The 22,446-nt window shown below is 44.4% G+C and overlaps 1 protein-coding gene across 9 annotated transcripts in view; it reads right to left on the reverse strand.

The window, feature by feature from the left end:
• riox2 (ribosomal oxygenase 2) overlaps positions 1 to 22,446 on the reverse strand; it is an 84,099-nt gene that overhangs the window by 31,186 nt on the left and 30,467 nt on the right. For all 9 annotated transcript variants that reach the window (XM_070893402.1, XM_070893399.1, XM_070893400.1 and 6 more), the window contains one exon: positions 8,441 to 8,529. In XM_070893402.1, the coding sequence (XP_070749503.1) occupies positions 8,441 to 8,529 (89 nt within the window). The remainder of the gene's footprint in view (positions 1 to 8,440; positions 8,530 to 22,446) is intronic.

Genomic DNA, 22,446 nt, shown 5'->3' on the forward strand with positions numbered 1-22,446 from the left:
AATCAAATTATAATTTGCAAAGTCAGTCAGAACTTGGGCTGGACGGTTCCATTTAAATATTCCAGAGAAACTTCAGGGTGTGGCTTATCCTTGAAGGGGACCAATCAACAATAGGTCATGTGATAACAGAGAACCAACCAGAGACACAGCAGCCATTTTATTAGTACAAACAGACGCATCATTTTAAAAATAGGTATTGGCTACTCTCCAGTCCTCCAGTAAACATCCATTCTCAATGCAACCCTGAAATATAATTTTGAGGGTCTACATTTTTCTTATCCCATTTCCTTCAGGATCCTTCAATGTATTACATAACGTAGTTGCATTGTATTTACAGCAGATACAAGCCATTCAGCCCATCAGGTCCATGCCAGTGTTTATGGTCCACATGAGCCTCCTATAGCCCTTCCTCATCTAGCCCCATCAACATATTCCTTTCCTCCCAATATGTTTATCTAGCTTCCCCTTAAATACATTTATGCTATTCACTTCAACTACTCCTTGTGGTAGCAAGTTCCACATTCTAACCATGCTCCTGAATTCCCTATTGGATTTATGATTATCATATATTTAGTCTCATCCGCAGGTGTAAACATCTTCTCTATCCTAACAAACCTTTTCATAATCTTAAAGATTTCTATCAGGTCACCCCTTAGTCTTCTCTTAGCTACAGAAAAGAGTCCCAGACTGTTCAATCTTTCCTGATAGGCATAACCCATCAGTTCTGGTATCATTCTAGTAAATCTTTTTTGCACCTTCTCCAGTGCCTCTATATCCTTTTTATAATATGGAGACCAGAATTGTTCACAGTATGCAAGTGTGGTCTAACCAAGGTTCTATACAAGTTAAACGTAACTTATCTGCTTTTCAATTCTCAGTCCAGAAATGAACTGCAGTGGGTTTTTTTGCTTTTTATTGCGGTCTTGTTAACCTGCATCACTATCTTTAGTGATTTGTGTCTCAGTATCCCTAGAATCCCTCTTTTCCTCTACCCCATTTAGACACTTATATTCCAAAGAATATGTGGCCTCCTTATTCTTCCTACCAAAATTTACCACCTCACACATCTATATTATCCACTTGCCAATTACAAGCCCATTCTGCAAGTTTATTAATGTCTTGCTGTATTTTGTTGCTGTCCTTCTCTGTATTAACTATAGCCCCCAATTTGGTGTCATCCACAAATTTTGAAATTATATTTCCGATTCCAGAGTCGAAGTTGTTTATGTAAATGGTGAACAGGGATCCCAGCACCAATCCTTGTGGAACACCACTTCCTACTTTTTGCCAGTCTGAGTAACTACCTTTAACCCCAATCTCTGTTTTCTGTTTTGTAGCCAGCTTGCTATCCATTCTGCTACATGTCCCCTGAATCCACAGGTTCTCACCTTAGTCATGAATCTACTACGTGGTACCTTATTGAAGATCTTTTGGAAACCCAAATATATTACATCTACTGCATTACTCTGATCTACCCATCTGTTACTTCTTCAAATAATTCAATACGGTTGGTCAAGCATGACCTTCCCTTTTGGAATCCGTGCTGAGTACTCTTCATTATATTTTCAATTTCTAGATGTTTTTCTATTACATCTTTGAGTAAGTATTCCATTATTTTCCTACCACTGACATTAAGCTAATTGGTCTATAGTTCCCGAGACCTGTTCCATCTTTCTTTTTAAATATAGGAATCACTGTTCACCAGTCCTGTGACACTAATCCTTTTTCTAATTAATTTTTTTTAATGTAATAGTGCCTCTACTATCTCTTCCATAACTTTTTTTTAATATGCACAGATGTAATCCATCCAGACGAGGGGTTTCATCCTCTAAGTTTGATTCGTTTATCAATTATCTCTCCCCTTTCTATCTTAAGTGTCTTGGTATCTTTTTTGATCTTTTCTTCTAACGTCATGTTGACCACATTAATCTCCCTGGTAAATATCGAAGCAAAGTAATCATTTAATATTTCTGCCATTTCGCTGTCATTACCTGCGAGATTATCGAGTGCATTCCTTAGTGGCCCAATCCCTATCCTGATTTTTCTTATTCTGTTTAGGTGTCTGTAGAATAGCATTTATTTTTATATTCCTTGATAATTTAATTTTGTAGGCTCTCTGTCCCTTCCTAACTGTTTTATTGACTTCCTTCTTAACCTTTTCCTAATCCCTTTTATCATCCTCTCTTTTGTTGTCTATGTACTTAGTGTATGCCTTTTTTTCAATTGAAATTTTTCCCTTATTTCTTTATTCGTCCATGGTGTTTCATTACTGGCGAGTTAGTTCTTGCTTTTTAGTGGGACATATTTCTCGTGGACTCTATTGATCACAGTTTTAAATGTTTCCCACTGCTCTTCTATTTCTTTGCTATCAGTAAAATGTTCAAGTTTATTTTCACTAGTTCCATCCTCATCACCTTAAAATCATTTTTTTATCCAATTTAATATTTTGATCTTTGTCTTACTTGTGTTGTTTTCAACCTTAAACCTTATTAAGTTGTGTCACATCAGGCCCGAGCAGGTTGTCCTTCTTTAGGTTATTATATTTTATTTATAATATTTCTCATCTCGCATCCCCACTATCCTTCTATTTTGTAAACACTGAAGCAAAGTATACTGCCAATTTCCATTTATCTGCTACTAACTCACTATCCCCATGTCTCCTGATTTGACCTCACATTTACCAACAGATAATCAAGCTGATAATCAAGGAACCATAATTCTCACTACTTTTACAAATACAGTAACGAAAACATTTTTCCAATGACCACATCATTATAATTTGATTCAGAAGTGTTCAAGCACGTCATGGTATAGAATGTTATTACACTGCTATTTCAGCCAATGTCCCAGATTCCTCCAATACGATTCCTAGGTACATCCTGTCCCTCCGGCAGGACAGACCCACCTAAGGTGGCAGCACAGTGGTATACAGTCTGGAGGGAGTGGCCCTGGGAATCCTCAACATTGACGCCAGATCCCATAAAGTCTCATGGCTTCAGGTCAAGCATGGGCAAGGAAAACTCCTGCTGATTACCACCTACTGCCCTCCCTTGGTTGATGAATCCTCCATGTTGAGCACTACATGAAAGAAGCACTAAAGGTAGCAAGGAAACAGAATGTACTCTGGGTGGGGGACTTCAATGTCCCATCACCAAGAGTGGCTCGGTAGCATCACTACTGACCAAGTTGGCAGAGTCCTGAATAACATTGCTGCCAGACTAGGACTGCGGTAGGTGATGAGGGAACCAACACAAGGGGAAAAAACTATTTGACCTCGTCCCCACCAATCTAGCTGTCGCAGATGCATCTGTCCATGACAGCATTGGTAGCAATGACCATTGCACAGTCCTTGTGGAGACAAAATCCCATCTTCACAGAGGACACCCTCCATCATGTTGTGTGGCACTACCACCATGCTAAATGAGATAGATTCAGAACAGATCTGCCAGCTCAAAACTGTGCATCCATGAGGCTCTGTGGGCCATCAGCAGCAGCAGAATTGTATTCCACCACAATCTGTAACCTCATGGCCCGGCATATCCCTCACTCTACCATTACCATTAAGCCAAGGGACCAACCCTAGTTCAATGAGGAGTGCAGAAGAGCATGCCAAGAGCTGCACCAGGCATACCTAAAAATATGAGGTGCCGATCTGGGGAAACTGCAGCACAGGACTACATACATGCTAAACAGCAGAAGCAGCATGCTCTAAACAGAGCAAAGCGATCCCACAACAACGGATTAGATTAAAGCTCTGCAGTCCTGCCACATCCAGTCGTGAATGGTGCTGGACAATTAAACAACTAACAGGAGGAGGAAGCTCCATGAAGATCGCATTTTCATTTATGGCGGAGCCCAGCACGCGAGTGCAAAAGACAAGGCTGAACCATCTTCAGCCAGAAGTGCCGAATGGATGATTCATATCGGCCTCCTCCCAAGTTCCCCACCATTACAGATGCCAGTCTTCAGCCAATTCGATTCACTTTACGTGGTATCAAGAAACGGCTGAGCGCACTGGATACAGCAAAGGCTATGGGCCCTGTCAACATCCCGCTGTCGTGTTGAACACTTGTGCTCCAGAATTAGCAGCGTCTCTAGCCAAGCTTTTCCAGTACAGCTCATCATCATAGGCGGTCCCTCGAAGAGAGGATGACTTGCTTCCACACCAAAAAAGGATAAGTTCACAGGTGTTCCAATGAAGGACCTAAAATTCCAGATCCTGAACTACATCCTGAAGGGTGGAAGATGCCTGTGCGTGGATTTTTTAACGTGTGGTGGCCATTGCACACCAGCCACCACATGGGCTTGACAGAGCTAGGTCTTGGTCCAGTGGCAAGGATTACCCAAGACAACTGGAGAATTGCTCTGCTGCATGGACCATGTGCGCACACATATCGCAGTGTGAGCTGGCCCATGCTGCCCCTGGGCCCTTGGCCTCGAACTCACGCCTCTCCTGGGCCCCGATCACGTCCTTCTGCAGTCTCTTGCCGCTCCTTCGCACCGATCGCACCACTCATGCTGTACCTGCCCACACTCCAAGTACAGTTACAACACTGGCATCTACCAGACAATGTGGAAAACTGCCTGGGTATGTCCTGTCCGTAAAAAGCAAGGCAAATCCAATCCAGCCAATTACCGCCCCATCAGTCTACTTTCAATCATCAGCAAAGTGATGGAAGATGTCGGTAACATTGCTATCAAGCGGCACTTATTCACAATAGCTTGCTCACCGATGCTCAGGTTGGGTTCTGCCAGGACCACTCAGCTCCAGATCTCGTTACAGCCTTGGTCCAAATGTGGACAAAAAGCTGGATTCCAGAGGTGAGGTGAGAGTGACTGCCCTTGACATCAAGGCAGCATTTGACTAAGTGTGCCATCAAGGAGCCCTGGTAAAATTGAAGTCAATGAGAATTAGGGGGAAAACTCTCCACTGGCTGGAGTCATACCTAACACAAAAGGATGATGATTGTAGTTGTTGGTTGTTGGATGCCAATTAACACAGCCCCAGAACATCTCTGCAGAAGTTCCTCAGGGCAGTGTCCTAGGCCCAACTATCTTCAGCTGCTTCATCAATGATCTTCCCTCCATCACCATAAGGTCAGATGTAGGGATGTTCCCTGATGATTGCACAGTGTTCAGTTCCATTCGCAACTCCTCAGATAATGAAGCAGTCCATGCCCGAATGCAGCAAGTCCTGGATGACATTCAGGCTTGGGCTATTAAGTGACAACATTCGCGCCATAACTAGCTCCACTGCGATAGCAAGAATCTAACCACTGCGCCTTGATATTCAATGACAGTGCCATTGCTGAATCCCCCACCATCAGCATCCTGGTGGTCACCATTGACCAGAAACTTAACTGGACCAGCCACATATATACTGTGCCTACAAGAGCAGGCCAGAGGCTGGGTATTCTGTGGCGAGTGTCTCGCCGCTTGACTCACGAAAGTTTTTTCACCATCTACAAGGCACAAGTCAGGAGCATGATGGAATAAGCTCTACTTGCCTGGATGAGAGCAGCTCCAACAACAATCAAGAAGCTCGACACCATCCAGGACAAAGCAGCCCACTTGATTGGCACCCCATCCAACACCTTCAACATTCACTCCCTGCACCACTGGCGCAGTGTGTTCCAGGAGAAAAAATCAAAGAGCAAGTTATTATTTAAATAGAGAAAGATTGTAAAGTGCCGCAGTACAGCAGGACCTAGGGGTACTTGTGCATGAAACACAAAAGGATAGTATGCAGGTACAGCAAGTAATCAGGAAGGCCAATCGTATCTTGGCCTTTATTGCAATGGGGATGGAGTATAAAAGCAGGGAAGTCTTGCTGCAGCTATATAAAAGGTATTGGCGAGGCCACACATGGAATACTGCATGCAGTTTTGGTTTCCATATTTACGAAAGGATATACTTGCTTTGGAGGCAATTCAGAAAAGCTTCACTAGGTTGATTCCGGAGATGAGGGGGTTGACTTATGAGGATAGGTTGAGTAGGTTGGGCCTCTACTCATTGGAGTTCAGAAGAATGAGAGGTGATCTTATCGAAACGTATAAGATTATGAGGGAGCTTGACAAGGTGGATGCAGGAGGATGTTTCCTCTGATGGGGGAGACTAGAACTAGAGGGCATGATCTTAAGGGGCCGCCCATTTAAAACTGAGAGGAGGAGAAATTTCTTCTCAGAGGTTTGTAAATTTGTGGAATTCCCTGCCTCAGAGAGCTGTGGAAGCTGGGACATTGAATAAATTTAAGACAGAAATAGACAGTTTCTTAAACGATAAGGGGATAAGGGGTTATGGGGAGTGGGTGGGGAAGTAGAGCTGAGTCCATGATCAGATCAGCCATGATCTTATTGAATGGCGGAACAGGCTCGAGGGGCCGTATGGCCTACTCCTGCTCCTATTTCTTATGTTCTTATCTATAAGATGCACTGCAGTAACTCGCCAAGACTTCTTCGGCAATACCTCTCAGACCTCGACCACCTAGAATGAATTTAATAAAATGCAACATGTTCTATTCCAATCGCGGAGAAAAACTATTGCTTATTTATAACTACTATAAAAATGAATGCAGAGGATACAATAATATGCTTTGGTGGATATTGATTATGGGATTTGTTGTGCCTGCTTGAAAACACCTCATTTATTTGCATGTGAACACCGTCACCACCAAGTTCTCGTCCAAGTTACACACCTTCATGACTTGGAAATATATCGTCATTCCTTCCTCGTTGCTGGATCAAAATCCTGAAACTCCCTCCCTAACAGCACTGTGGGAGGACCCAACCTCTGTCGTCGAGCTACGGTACACGGATGACGCCTGCGCACATTCAGAGGCTGAACTCCAAGTCATGGTCAACATCTTCACTGAGGCGTACGAAAACATGGGCCTTACATTAAACATCCGTAAGACAAAGGTCCTCCACCAAACTGTCCCCACCGCACAGCACTGCCCCCCAGTCATCAAGATGCACAGCGCGGCCCTGGACAACGTGGACCATTTCCCACACCTCGGGAGCCTCTTATCAACAAGGGCAAACATTGACGACGAGATGCAACACCGCCTCCAGTGCACCAGTGCAGCCTTCGGCCGCCTGAGGAAAAGTGCCCTCAAATCTGCCACCAAGCCATGGTCTACAGGGCTGTAGTAATACCCATCCTCCTGTATGGCTCAGAGACATGGTCCATATATAGTAGACACCTCAAATTGCTGGAGAAATACCACCGACGTCTCCGCAAGATCTTGCAAATCCCCTGGGAGGACATATGCACCAACGTTAGCATTGAAGCACTGACCACACTCAATCAGCTCCACTGGGCAGGCCACATTGTTTGCATGCCTGACACAAGACTCCCAAAGCAAGCGATCTACTCGGAACTCCTTCACGGCAAACGAGCCAAAGGCGGGCAGAGGAAACGTTACAAGGACACCCACAAAGCCTCCTTGATAAAGTGCAACATCCCCACCGACTCCTGGGAGTCCTTGGCCAAAGACCACCCTAAGTGGAGGAAGTGCATCCGGGAGAGCGCCGAGCTCCTCGAGTCTCATCGCCGAGAGCATGCAGAAACCAAGCGCAGGCAGCGGAAAGAGCGTGCGGCAAACCAGTCCCACCCACCCTTTCCCTCAACGACTGTCTGTCCCACCTGTGACAGGGACTGTGGTTCTCGTATTGGACTGCTCAGTCACCGAAGAACTCATTTTTAGAGTGGAAGCAAGTCTTCCTCGATTCCGAGGGACTGCCTATAATGATGACGTGGAGGACCTACACCACAAGGAATGCAGTGGTTCAAGAAGGCGGCTCACCACCACCTTCTCAAGAGCAATAAATGCTAGCTTTGCCAGTGACGCCCACATCCCAGGAATGAATTATTAAAAAATCAATAAATGAATCAAGCTGTGAACGTTCATTTTTAAGTTATTGTAGAAATACATACAAATAGTTTGTTTAAGCATTTTTTTTTTTTAAATTAAAACTATAGAAAACCATTTTTAATTTAAGATACCATTTGATAACACTCACAAAACAATAGCTTTAATTCAGTCTATGACAAGAGCAGATACCGAATGAGTTTATAACAAAATTATATGACACACAAATAAGTGAGGTGTTTTCAAACAGGCATAACAAATCCCATAACCAATATCCATCAAAGCACACTATTGTATCCTTTGCATTCATTTTTATATTAGTTATAATAAGCAACAGTTTTTCTCCGCTACTGAAATAGATCATGTTGCACTTTATAAAATTAATTCCCAAAGATAAAATATTAGCCAAGCTAATTTCACTGGCTTCTGGGTGATATTAAGAGTCCTACTGGTATTTCTTTTTGTACTAGAATGTACACCTGGAGATCTGTAATAATGTCAGTATTCAAACTCAATCTAAAAAGCAGACTGCTAAAACAATTAGATTTCTTGGTTATTGTCTATACTAACCGTCCTTTCTTGATCATGTTCTACCAAAATCATGGTATGGTCTTTAAATCTTAATTTGATCTGATCATCGAGTTTGGGCAGTTTTCCAGCTGGAGAAGAAAGTAAAACCAGTTAGCATGCACACACAGTAAATATCTGAACTCAAAGAATGTCTAATCAGCAGACTGATGACACAGTCAAGATCACTGAAGCAGCATGAGATATAAAAATCTGACAATCAGTTGAAATATTTTGCACATATATTTTATTAAGGCAAAAAAGTGTAATTTAACAATTTAAACACAATGTTCTTTATAGATATTCTTAATTTCTGTGTTTGTGTTTCAGGATGGGGCAACACAACTGGAGTTTGTGCCATTGGAAGAGGAAGCTTAAATGAACTCAAAAATATAGGCAGACACTGCACTGAAACTTTATATTTACAGGTTGGAACCTTGTTTTATGGCGGTAGATTTAATTGTTTTTCTTAAGACTATAAAACAATTAAGGATGAGGAAGGCCACTTAGTCGATCTTTGTTCATTCATCTAAAGTCTCCTCATTACAGGATCCAATTGTCTCTTATATGATTCCATAGTTTTTGCATCCACTACTCTTTGTGTGAAGAATTTGCTGGCATCAGTCCTAAATTTCCCTTTTTGCTAATTTGAACTTTGTCCTACTTGGGGGGGGGGGGGGGGGGGTGCGGGGGGGAATTGTCCCCTTCTTTAAGGACCGTTACCATCTCCAAGAGGTGGTAAGGCCTTTTCGCCCAGGGACAGGTGGCAGGGCCGACCCATCCGCAATTGCCCCCGAGTCGGGGGCAGATTGAACGGGTTTCCGACCCGCCTGGCAGCGACCCCTTTTCTGCCCCGCGGGGCAAATTGGCTTGTGGGAGTGCAGCCACCGTCGGTCAGTGCCTGTCAGCTTCACTAGGCAAGAAACTGTTAATTGTCAGCTGACTCTCGAGTCGGCTCAACAATAATGGCCACTGATCTCGGCCGGGCCGCTAACAGGCAGCCTGGCCGAACCCCTCCCTGGTGGCCCAGTGGGCTCCACATCGGCCATGCAGCTTCCCTCCCCTTTAAGTGAGGGGGAGGGATATTGAGACGCCTCTGCGCGATGTGGCACATCCGCGTCACGTTGACATGGACACCGCCCCGCTCCTACATCGCCTCAAACAGCACCCCAAAGCACTGGGAGGCGGTGACCGAGTTAGAGAGCCGAATTTTCCGGTTCTTCCCTTTGACTCTCACCGGGCGGTAAATTTCCAGATAAATCGAAGTACCCTCTCCAATTTCCCATTGAGGGCAATTTCGGCCCCTTGAGATTTAATTTAAAGTAATTTTCTGGATTTACCTTTTACATATTGTTAACTATTTCATACACCTTTGTAACCTTTTCATACACCTTTTGAGGTTTGAAGAGCCCACACTCCTCCAGTATCTCCTATAACTGACCTCTAACACTAGGGATCAGCTTCGTCACTCTTCTCTGTGATAGCTCCAATGTCTTGGTGACCACAACTGGACATAGTATTGAAGATGTGCTCTGACCAGAATACTATGCAGGCTGACTTACATTCTACAGTTTTAGATATGTAGTCCAACATTCTGTGTTGCCTTTATTGATTGCTGCTATGCATTGATACGACATGTTGAGCATAAGAACATAAGAAATAGAAGCAGGAGTAGGCCATTCAGCCCCTCGAGCCTGCTCCGCCATTTAATAAGATCATGGTTGATCTGATCATGGATTCAGCTTCACTTCCCTGCCCGCTCCCCATAATCCTTTATTCCCTTATCGTTCAAAAGTCTGTCTATCTCCGCCTTAAATATATTCAATGACCCAGCCTCCACAGCTCTCGGGCAGAAAATTCTACAGATTTGCATACCTTAGAGAAGAAATTCCTCCTCATCTCAGTTTTAAATGGGCAGCCTGTAATTCTGAGACTATACCCCCTAGTTTTAGTTTCCCCTCCGAGTGGCAATATCCTCTCTGCATCCACCTTGTCAAGCCCCCTCATTATCTTATATGTTTCAATAAGATCACTTACCTCTCATTCTTCTGAACTCCAACGAGTATAGTCCCAACCTACTCAACCTATCTTCATAAGTCAACCCCTTCTACTAAGACTTCTATGTCTTTTCCAAATTCATCCTTGGCTTTTTCAACACCATTATTTTCACATTTTTCCTTGCTATTTATGGTACATTATAGTTGTCTGTATTAAAATTGTCTGCTCACTTACATAATTTGTCCTGCTCATTCTGTAATTTTCGAGCTGCCTCCTCTGATTCCACTGTCTCTATTAGTTAAGCAACACTACAAATTTTAATGATTTGCTTTCGGTTTCGGAGTACAAGTCACTGATCTAAAATAGAAACAATAGTGGTCCCAACATCCATCCAAAGGATGCCTGACTCAGATCTCCACCCCACACCAACAGAACTACTCGAAAGAATACCCATAGTTTTCAAACCGTCAGACAATTCATTATCCATACCCAAAATTTACCCAGAATTCTTATAGGTTTGAGCATAAGCAATAGCCTTTTGTGAGGAACTTTATCAAATACTGTGTGGTGAAAAGGTGGGCTTCAAGATCCAAGTTCCATGGGTAAATAGAGATTAAAACAAAACTGAAATTTTAGAGGGAGGCATATGATAAAGAATGATCAACATATCATTCAACCAAGTGTGACACCAAGAAGCCCTAGCAAAGATGAAGTCAATGGTATCGGGGGGGAAACGCTCCAGTGGCGAGAGTCATAACTGGCACAAAGGAAAAAGGTTGCGGTTGTTGGAAGCCAATCATCTCACCCGACATCGCTGCAGGAGTTCCTCAGGGCAGCATTCTAGGCCTAATCAGCTTCAGCTGCTTCATAAATGTCTTCCTTCCACCATAAGGACAGAGATGGGACTGTTCGTTGTTGAGTTAATCTCCATTCGCAATTCCTCAGATACTGAAGCAGCTCATACCTGCATGTGGCAAGACCTGGACCCATCCAGGCTTGCGCTGATAAGTGGCAAGTAATATTCACGCCAGAAGTGCCAGGCAAAGACCATAGAAACATAGAAAATAGGTGCAGGAGTAGGCCATTCGGCCCTTCTAGCCTGCACCGCCATTCAATGAGTTCATGGCTGAACATGCAACTTCAGTACCCCATTCCTGCTTTCTTACCATACCCCTTGATCCCCCTAGTAGTAAGGACTTCATCTAACTCCTTTTTGAATATATTTAGTGAATTGGCCTCAACAACTTTCTGTGGTAGAGAATTCCACAGGTTCACCACTCTCTGGGTGAAGAAATTCCTCCTCATCTCGGTCCTAAATGGCTTACCCCTTATCCTTAGACTGTGTCCCCTGGTTCTGGACTTCCCCAACATTGGGAACATTCTTCCTGCATCTAACCTGTCTGAACCCATCAGAATTTTAAACGTTTCTATGAGGTCAACTCTCATTCTTCTGAACTCCAGTGAATACAAGCCCAGTTGATCCAGTCTTTCTTGATAGGTCAGTCCCGCCATCCCAGGAATCAGTCTGGTGAAACTTCGCTGCACTCCCTCAATAGCAAGAATGTCCTTCCTCAGGTTAGGAGACCAAAACTGTACACAATACTCCAGGTGTGGCCTCACCAAGGCCCTGTACAACTGTAGCAACACCTCCCTGCCCCTGTACTCAAATCCCCTCGCTATGAAGGCCAACATGCCATTTGCTTTCTTAACCGCCTGCTGTACCTGCATGCCAACCTTCAATGACTGATGTACCATGACACCCAGGTCTCTTTGCACCTCCCCTTTTCCTAATCTGTCATCATTCAGATAATAGTCTGTCTCTCTGTTTTTACCACCAAAGTGGATAACCTCACATTTATCCACATCATACTTCATCTGCCATGCATTTGCCCACTCACCTAACCTATCCAAGTCGCTCTGCAGCCTCATAGCATCCTCCTCGCAGCTCACACTGCCACCCAACTTAGTGTCATCCGCAAATTTGGAGATACTACATTTAATCCCCTCGTCTAAATCATTAATGTACAGTGTAAACAGCTGGGGCCCAGCACAGAACCTTGTGGTACCCCACTTGTCACTGCCTGCCATTCTGAAAAATCCCCATTTACTCCTACTCTTTGCTTCCTGTCTGACAACCAGTTCTCAATCCATGTCAGCACACTACCCCCAATCCCATGTGCTTTAACTTTGCACATTAATCTCATGTGTGGTCCCTTGTCGAAAGCTTTCTGAAAGTCCAAATATACCACATCAACTGGTTCTCCCTTGTCCACTCTACTGGAAACATCCTCAAAAAATTTCAGAAGATTTGTCAAGCATGATTTCCCTTTCACAAATCCATGCTGACTTGGACCTATCATATCACCTCTTTCCAAATGCACTGCTATGACATCCTTAATAATTGATTCCATCATTTTACCCACTACCGATGTCAGACTGACTGGTCTATAATTCCCTGTTATCTCTCTCCCTCCTTTTTTTAAAAGTGGGGTTACATTGGCTACCCTCCACTCCATAGGAACTGATCCCGAGTCTATGGAATGTTGGAAAATGACTGTCATTGCATCCACTATTTCCAAGGCCACCTCCTTAAGTACTCTGGGATGCAGTCCATCAGGCCCTGGGGATTTATCGGCCTTCAATCCCATCAATTTCCCCAACACAATTTCCCGACTAATAAGGATTTCCCTCAGTTCCTCCTCCTTACTAGACCCTCCGACCCCTTTTATATCCGGAAGGTTGTTTGTGTCCTCCTTAGTGAATACCGAACCAAAGTACTTGTTCAATTGGTCCGCCATTTCTTCCCCGTTATGACTTCCCCTGATTCTGACCGCAGGGGACCTACGTTTGTCTTTACTAACCTTTTTCTCTTTACATATCTATAGAAACTTTTGCAATCCGTCTTAATGTTCCCTGCAAGCTTCTTCTCGTACTCCATTTTCCCTGCCCTAATCAAACCCTTTGTCCTCCTCTGCTGAGTTCTAAATTTCTCCCAGTCCCCGGGTTCGCTGCTATTTCTGGCCAATTTGTATGCCACTTCCTTGGCTTTAATACTGTCCCTGATTTCCCTTGATAGCCATGGTTGAGCCACCTTCCCTTTTTTATTTTTACGCCAGACAGGAATGTACAATTGTTGTAGTTCACCCATGCGGTCTCTAAATGTCTGCCATTGCCCATCCACAGTCAACCCCTTCAGTATCATTCGCCAATCTATCCTAGCCAATTCACGCCTCATACCTTCAAAGTTACCCTTCTTTAAGTTCTGGACCATGATCTCTGAATTAACTGTTTCATTCTCCATCCTAATGCAGAATTCCACCATATTATGGTCACTCTTCCCCAAGGGGCCTCGCACAACAAGATTGCTCATTAATCCTCTCTCATTACACAACACCAAGTCTAAGATGGCCTCCCCCCTAGTTGGTTCCTCGACATATTGGTCTAAAAAACCATCCCTTATGCACTCCAGGAAATCCTCCTCCACCGTATTGCTTCCAGTTTGGTTAGCCCAATCTATGTGCATATTAACGTCACCCATTATAACTGCTGCACCTTTATTGCACACACCCCTAATTTCATGTTTGATGCCCTCCCCAACATCACTACTACTGTTTGGAGGTCTGTACACAACTCCCACTAACGTTTTTTGCCCTTTGGTGTTCTGCAGCTCTACCCATATAGATTCCACATCATCCAAGCTAATGTCCTTCCGAACTATTGCCTTAATTTCCTCCTTAACCAGCAATGCTACCCCACCTCCTTTTCCTTTTATTCTATCTTTCCTGAATGTTGAATACCCCTGGATGTTGAGTTCCCAGCCCCGATCATCCTGGAGCCACGTCTCCGTAATCCCAATCACATCGTATTTGTTAACATCTATTTGCACAGTTAATTCATCCACCTTATTGCGGATACTCCTTGCATTAAGACACAAAGCCTTCAGGCTTGTTTTTTTAACACGCTTTGACCTTTTAGAATTTTGCTGTACAATGGCCCTTTTTGTTCTTTGCCTTGGGTTTCTCTGCCCTCCACTTTTCCTCATCTCCTTTCTGTCTTTTGCTTTTGCCTCCTTTTTGTTTCCCTCTGTCTCCCTGCATTGGTTCCCATCCCCCTGCCATATTAGTTTAACTCCTCCCCAACAGCACTAGCAAACACTCCCCCTAGGACATTGGTTCCGGTCCTGCCCAGGTGCAGACCGTCCGGTTTGTACTGGTCCCACCTCCCCCAGAACCGGTTCCAATGCCCCAGGATTTTGAATCTCTCCCTGCTGCACCACTGCTCAAGCCACGTATTCATCTGTGCTATCCTGCGATTCCTACTCTGACTATCATCTCCAACAAGAGTGAACCTAACCACCTCCCATTGATATTCAATGGCATTATCATCACTGAATCTCCCACCATCAACATCCTGGGGGTCACGATGGAACAGAAACTCAACTGGACCAGCCATATAAATGCCGTAGCTACTAGAGCAGGTCAGAGGCTGGGTATAAAAAAAGAATATTTAGAGACGGTAGGACCATGCAGAGATAAATAGAGTCTAACTGTGAAGGATTAAAAGCATGGCAGAGATATTAAATGAATATTTTGCATCAGTTTTTACAAATGATGGTGGAAGTGAGGTGTATTAGAGGACAACATGGAACAATTGTTAACTGTAGAAATGGAATTGGTTCTGAAAAAAAACAGAACTAAAAGTGAATACGTTACTTGTCCCCAACAGTACTGGTCCTAAACTGTTTAAAGAAATTAGAAAATATAGCAGAGGTTTCTGCAGACAATTTCGCAATCCTCAGTAAAATTAGGAATTGAATTGTTGGACTAGAGCAGTGATGTCTGATAGAAATTGCTGACTAGCTACAGGAGATACCGTTTTAGCCTTACACACAATACAGAGTGCAGGTAAATGTACTTCATATGTATATTTACTTAACAAACATCTACCACCATTCAGTGCAAAGGTTTGCAGTCTTTCTCTTCCACCAAAGTTTGGAATTCTGTCATGTATTTATCACACAGCACATTGTATTGAAGCATCTAAGTTTTTTGGCCTTGAAAAACTTCAAGTTGTGAGCAGTACTTTGACTTCATCAGAGTGATTGCTGAGAATGTTGACTCGCATACAATACCCACCCCTACTCTTCATCCAGAACATGGATGGAAGCTGCATTCTCTTTGCTATAATCCCTGTTGAAACTGGTCATTAGTGGTTGGGCTTGCTTTCTGCAAGCTGGCCTGGAATGGTTATTACAATTGATCTGAGAATGTGAATAGAGGAGTTGTGAATGTGTCAAGTGGTGAAGAGAATCATGGGAAGATAGCTGAAAGAAATGTCAAGCTGCAATACTTGCAGTGTTGACACAAAAAGAGTGTGGTCAATCACGAGTTACGTGAAAAGCAAAGTCAGACATGAGTCAGACGAAAGACTGCTATAACAAGCCATAAAATAGGGAAGAATCCGTAGCGAAACTATAAACAAACTAACATTAGCGCCCGCCCTGTCTGGGGGACCTGTCGGCCTGCCATTGGATGTATTCTGGGGGAAGCTGAAAGTGATTGGATGAACTAAGTGTTAATCAAATGTGTTCTGTTTTGAAAATGTATAACTGCTGTGGTTTCGCGCTTTTACGAGACTTGTCCTGAGGGAGTTGAACAAGCTCTAATTGAGAGTGTTCCTTTATCTTGACACGTCCCGGCCGGAGAATCTTCAATAAAGGTCTTTTACAGAAAAGGCAACATGGGTGTTCGCTGAAACAGATTGAGGGAAAAAGAATCCGTATTAACATTTGGTGTCAGAAGTGGGATCTCAACGGACGACTGCCGAAAGCTTGCGAATTAAGAGCCGAACTAGCCTCGGACGAGACGGGAGGAAAGTGGCCACTGGAGTGAGTACACTTTAAATACCACTTCGGTTTCCTCCAGTCCAAAAGTCTGAGGAAAGTTTGGCCACTCGCTGGGTCTCAGGTAGCGTCTGAACGAGATCCAGGTCAATCTGGCGAACACCTTCTAAACTTAGGAAATAAGTGTCCAAGTCAGGCACGACGTCGACCTTGTATATCACTTGGCCCGTCTAGGCACTGATTGGACTTAAACGGATTATCGCGGGGCAATGCGAGGACTACTTTCTTTAATCGCGCGGTGACGCGAGGGGAATTATACCGCGGGGCGACGCGGGATCAAGTCAGGATTATTAAGTAAGGATTACCGCGGGGCGATGCGGGATTGAGTAAGGATTATCGCGGGGCAACGCGAATAGGAACACCGCGGGGTGACGCGGAGGGAAAGGGAAATTGTGTAAAACTAAATCGCGGGGCGACGCGGGATTGTATAAACTTAAAATTGTACTTATGCCAGGTTCGGCGTCGATCTTGTATATCACTTGGTCCGCCTAGACTCTGGATAAGGTAACCTATTCCACCGCAGGGCGACGCGGGGACAATCTGGATTAATTAGGACATTGATCATACGCGGGGCGACGCGAGGATGGGTAATCATTTAGATAAAACTACGGATGCGGGTAGTCCGCTGCAGAAATTTTGTGAAGAATTTCCGGAAAAGGGCTGAACAATTTAGACTGTTATCTAACAAATTATTAGGAGATTATTAGGAGATGACCAATGGCCCCTAGGAGGCACTAAGAGTGTAGAGGTGGCAAAAAGAGCACAAGAATTAATTTGGGAAAAGGGACAAAGAAAAAGGGATAAATGCTTAATGGCCACATGGAGACACTATTGTCAAAAACTAAAAGGTTGTAACTTGCGTAACTATGTAATGCCATAAAAAAAAGCTGATAGTGACTATCTTAAGTGACATATGGATCCAAAAATAGAGCCGGCCAAAACAATTAATAGGAAAGAAGAGAGGCTTTTGTGAACGTCTGTTTTGAATGAGAAGTACTTGTGTGATTTTGACTGCAGAATGAAAGCCTGTTTGGGAAACCGGGGAGTTGTTGGTTTGTTTTAGCTCCACCCACTTTTTCAAACAGAGTGAAAGTTTTTTTAACCCTTCGTAGTGTTGTCCTGTATGTGGGAAGTTTAAGAGTGAGAACCTTATTGAATTACATTTTAAAGTTAGAAACGCAGGTGTGGAATTATTCGGATGAATCACTTCCTTCTGTCAAGTTGGCAGTAAAACGCCACTAAATTAGGACTCTCATTGATGGAGGGAGGACATGTTAAACCCCTAGATGTCTTAAAGAAAGAGTGCGCGCACGAAAAACGTACTAAGAGTTCCACTGGGACCTCTGAGAAGGGTATCGACAGACTACATAGTCAAATGGTTGGCTTTGCATTGACCGAGGCTGATGACGAAATTGAAGAATGGTCACTGACTCGGGTCCCGACGGCGCCTCCCGCACCTGGACCCCCTGGTCCCCCGCCACAACCCACAACTGGTGGTAACCAGAATGATGAGTCAAACTAAAAATCCTGCAAAGGATAAGTTAGCCTCGGAAAAACCAATGCCAACCATCCAAGATGTCATTAAAGCACAGGAGGACGCTCCTGAAAAAGATAAACTGTTGTGGAAAGATTATGGATGTACTTATGACAATGTTTCTAAACTCTGGACCACTCCCGCGGAACAGACGTGCATGTCTGACGAGTTGGCCCTATGGGTTATTGAATGTATGCACTTTGCTACTCACTGTGGAGCAAGGACAACAAGTGACAAGCTTTTGGCACTTGGTGGCACCCTAGACTCCAGGCGCTGGCCCAGAACTTCAGTAGTCGCTGCCTTGTTTGCCAACAGCATAATCCAGGGAAGGGAGTCCCCTGTGATTGGGGTAAGACACCCCTACCAGAAGGTCCCTTTGAGACCTTGCAGTTGGACGACATTGAGTTGCAAAGAGTTCAGTGTTACAAATATGGGTTAGTAATAGTAGATGTGTTTAGCAAATGGATCGAAGCTTATCCTACCCTGGACAATAAGGCTCAAACTGTTGTTAAGGTGTTAATGAGGGAAATTGTTCCTAGATATGGTATCCCAGCTCGACTGAGTTCCGATAATGGCCCTCACTTTATTGGCCAAGTTAACAAAGAATTCTGTTCCCAGATGCGCATTAACCAGCAGCTGCATTGTGCCTACCGACCCCAAGCTGCGGGACTAGTTGAACGTGCTAATCAAACTCTTAAAACCAAGCTTGCAAAACTGGTAGCATCAACCGGACTCAATTGGCTCAAACTCCTTCCCATAGCCCTATTCCAGATCCGAACTACTCCCACCGGTAAGGCTAGACTGACCCCCGCCGAGGTCATTTATGGTAGGCCCCTTAGGACCCCATGGAATCAGAATGTCCCCTCTACTGTCCAATTCCACCACATGACTGAGGAAATGACCACCTACGTTCTTGCCCTGACTCAGGCTCTGCGAATAGCCCACAACCAGGTTCGAGATGCTCACCTCGACTTCCCAGTTTTGCCCGAATCGTCTCTCATGGCACCAGGGAAGTATGTCCTGATTAAGAAATAGATTCGAAAGGGATTAGAGCCACGATGGGAGGGGCCTTTTCAGGTGTTACTTACTACCCCCACTGCAGCTAAGGTTGAGGGGAGAAGCGCCTGGGTTCACCTGCACCACTGTAAACTTATCACCCCATAACGAACCTATTTTACTGGCTTTCCTAACCCCGGTTTCTGTTCCAGACTTCCTCTTCTCCATAGCTGAATAAGGTCCTGCCTAGGAGCGTCCCGACTAACCAAGTGGGTCCCGAGGAGAACAGTTTGAACCCCTGCCCGTAGTGATAGACAACTAGCTACACCGACGGTGACCTGAGAAGAGAGGCGAGAAAACCGAACTCTTTGAATCAGCAAAATATTCGGACTATTTATCCTTGTCCATAGAGACGCTACAAGAAACATTTTGTTCTCGAGTAATTGTTAACCTAGAGCAATAAGATGAAACTGTGTCTGTGTGCCACAGTCTGTATAGTAGCATTGGTGTACGTCAAGTGCGGCGCGTGGGAAGCGAGACTGAAGTGAGAGCTCCGTGTAAACACCTTTTTGTATATGCCTTATGTTTATGCGCGAAATGGGAACTTTTCTAGTTGCTGGGTGTGCTCACATGTCCCTATTACATTCCAAAGGGGGAATTCCTTTGCGCCCGTTCCACTGACCCTAACTGAGACTATCAAGTGGCTTCTGAGCCAGACTAGCATGAGAGGAGGGGGGCCAATGCAAATACGAAGTATGAAAGGCGGGTCAAGAGAGGGATCACGGAGGGCAGGAGGAGCATCATACCGTTACCGTGTGGACAACCACAGGGACGTGACCGAGTGGGAGAGTGCTGGGTACCCCATTAGTCAAACGTTCCAGGGATGGTACCAACCACCCCATGACCATAAAAAGGAACCCCCATTCTTAGTCCTGACCAATACCTCGGGGATCGGGAGGCCAACCGGGACCATATGTTTAACCCGAAATGACACCAGCAGCAAGGGACATATCATAGGGTACAGCGATTGCCCACACAACCTCAACATCATTACAGGTGCACGAGTCACTATCCTCTCTCACCTTCCGAATAAAACAGGTGGAGGTCTGTGGGCCCAGTCTTGGGACCCCAACACAATATATAAAAAGGCAGCGTATAACGGCACGTATTTTGTGTGCGGGCACAGGGCATATCCCTGGTTACCTAGGCGATGGACAGGGTCCTGCTATTTGGGATATGTGGTGCCCTTTGTGAGGCACACACACACGTACCCTGGCGGAAGCACATGCTTCCAGCCGACACAGGCGAGCCCTCACCCCCGCCGAAAGGTTCTTTGGGGTCATGATGTTCCCATTCGGGATAGGACGCACCATGGATGAAGTACAGAACCTAGAGAGGGTATTGGAACAGATAGCTAACTATACTGCTGAAGCTCTGGAGGACATCACAGCCGAAATGGTAGCAATACGGACCGTAGCATTACAAAACCGAATGGCCCTTGATTACCTGTTAGCTGAGCAAGGGGGGACATGTGCCCCGATAGGATCTGAATGTTGCACTTACATTCCCGATAGTTCAGAAAACATAACCAATCTCGCTGATCACATAAGAAGGGAGGTAAAGAAGTTATCCACGCCAGCAGGAGGATCTAGCTGGTTCGATTGGCTATTAGGTGGATCCTGGGGATCCTATCTAATGCATGGGGCAATTATTCTCATCGTAGTAATAATTACCTGTTGCTTGATTATTGGTTGCTTTAACCTTTGTTGTAAAGTCATGATAGCAAGGTTAGCAAACCCTCTTGTGGCCTTGGGCTCCCGGGTTATGATCCAGCAAACTAAAGACCTACTCGACAAGGAGGATCAGGAAAGAGTGCGCGAACGGCTGAATGCGATACTCCTGGAATAGTCACCAGGGTTATCATGGAATGATAAAAGGGGGGAATGAGAATGTGAATAGAGGGGTTGTGAATGTGTCAAGTGGTGAAGAGAATCATGGGAAGATAGCTGAAAGAAATGTCAAGCTGCAATACTTGCAGTGTCGACACAAAAAGAGGTTACTCAGAGTGTGGTCAAACACGAGTTACGCGAAAAGCAAAGTCAGACGAAAGACTGCTATAACAAGCCATAAAATAGGGAAGAATCCGTAGCGAAACTATAAACAAACTAACATTAGCGCCCACCCTGTCTGGGGGACCTGTCGGCCTGCCATTGGATGTATTCTGGGGGAAGCAGAAAGTGATTGGATGAACTAAGTGTTAATCAAATGTGTTCTGTTTTGAAAATGTATAACTGCTGTGGTTTCGCACTGTTACGAGACTTGTCCTGAGGGAGTTGAACAAGCTCTAATTGAGAGTGTTCCTTTATCTTGACAAGTCCCGGCCGGAGAATCTTCAATAAAGTCTTTTACAGAAAAGGCAACATGGGTGTTCGTGTCAGTGTATTCGCTGAAACAGATTGAGGGAAAAAGAATCCGTATTATCAGATCGAGCTGCCACAATCACAGTTCCCCTCTCCATATAACGCGTTTCCATTAAGTCTGATGTTTTCACCCGTGTTACACACTATTTTAGCAGATAACCAATCAGTAGTAACAAAGAAAGTAAACGCAATGACCAAAAAACACTTGAACACTCTGCTTTTTGTCTTACAATTTTACCAACAAATACACAAAAAGGTTAACTATTAGAGACCATATGCCCAACGGCGGCGTCTATTACAAAAGTAAAATACTGCGGATGCTGGAAATCTGAAATAAAAACAGAAAATGCTGGAAATACTCAGCAGGTCAGGCAGCATATGTGGAGAGAGAAACAGAATTAACGTTTCAGGTCGATGACCTTTCGTCAGAACTGGAAAACGTTAGAGATGTTACAGATTTTAACCAAGTGCAGAGGCAGGGAAAGGGGGAGGTAAGGTAAACAAAAGGGAAGGTCCGTGGAAAGCAGGAGTGATTAAGGCATGATTGTGCAAAGCAAAAGGAGATGGTAATGGGACAAGAAGAGTTGTAAATGTAAATAGACGATGTCTATTACTCATTTATTTACGAATCTAAAATTCAATTAGTCACATCTGGATTCCCAATTAGCTACATGTGGTTAGTGGCCTATGTATAGGACAACACTGGACTAGACAATCAACACAGATTTGTTAAAAGCATCATTTTCATGAGTTTAATACAGCTAAGGCAGCTGTAGTGTCTCTAGATTTCTAGATAATTTTGATTAGAATATTCCTTCATTATGAACATCTTAACACATTTCCTATTCCAATGTGAATACTGTAACTGTATGGGCCACAATTTGGGGCCCCTACGGGTGCGTATGAGGTGTGCACGCGACCATTGGGGCCGCGCAAGTTCCAGGTTTAGACATGCGCTGCACATGCGCTAATACCCGGAACTTGCGATCTGTCAAGTCGCACGCATCCCCGGGAAAAGGGCTTCCACGGGCGGAGAGTTATGCTATTTGCCCAACTTCCGCCAAGCGAATGCCCATGAAATTCTAATGCCTGGTAAAAGTAGACGCAAGTTCTGCTTTTTTCAAACTCTTACGCTGGTAAAAGTAGACGCAAGGCCTGC

The sequence above is a fragment of the Pristiophorus japonicus genome, chromosome 11, assembly GCF_044704955.1.
Source record: "Pristiophorus japonicus isolate sPriJap1 chromosome 11, sPriJap1.hap1, whole genome shotgun sequence".
Classification (NCBI taxonomy): Eukaryota; Metazoa; Chordata; class Chondrichthyes; family Pristiophoridae; genus Pristiophorus; species Pristiophorus japonicus.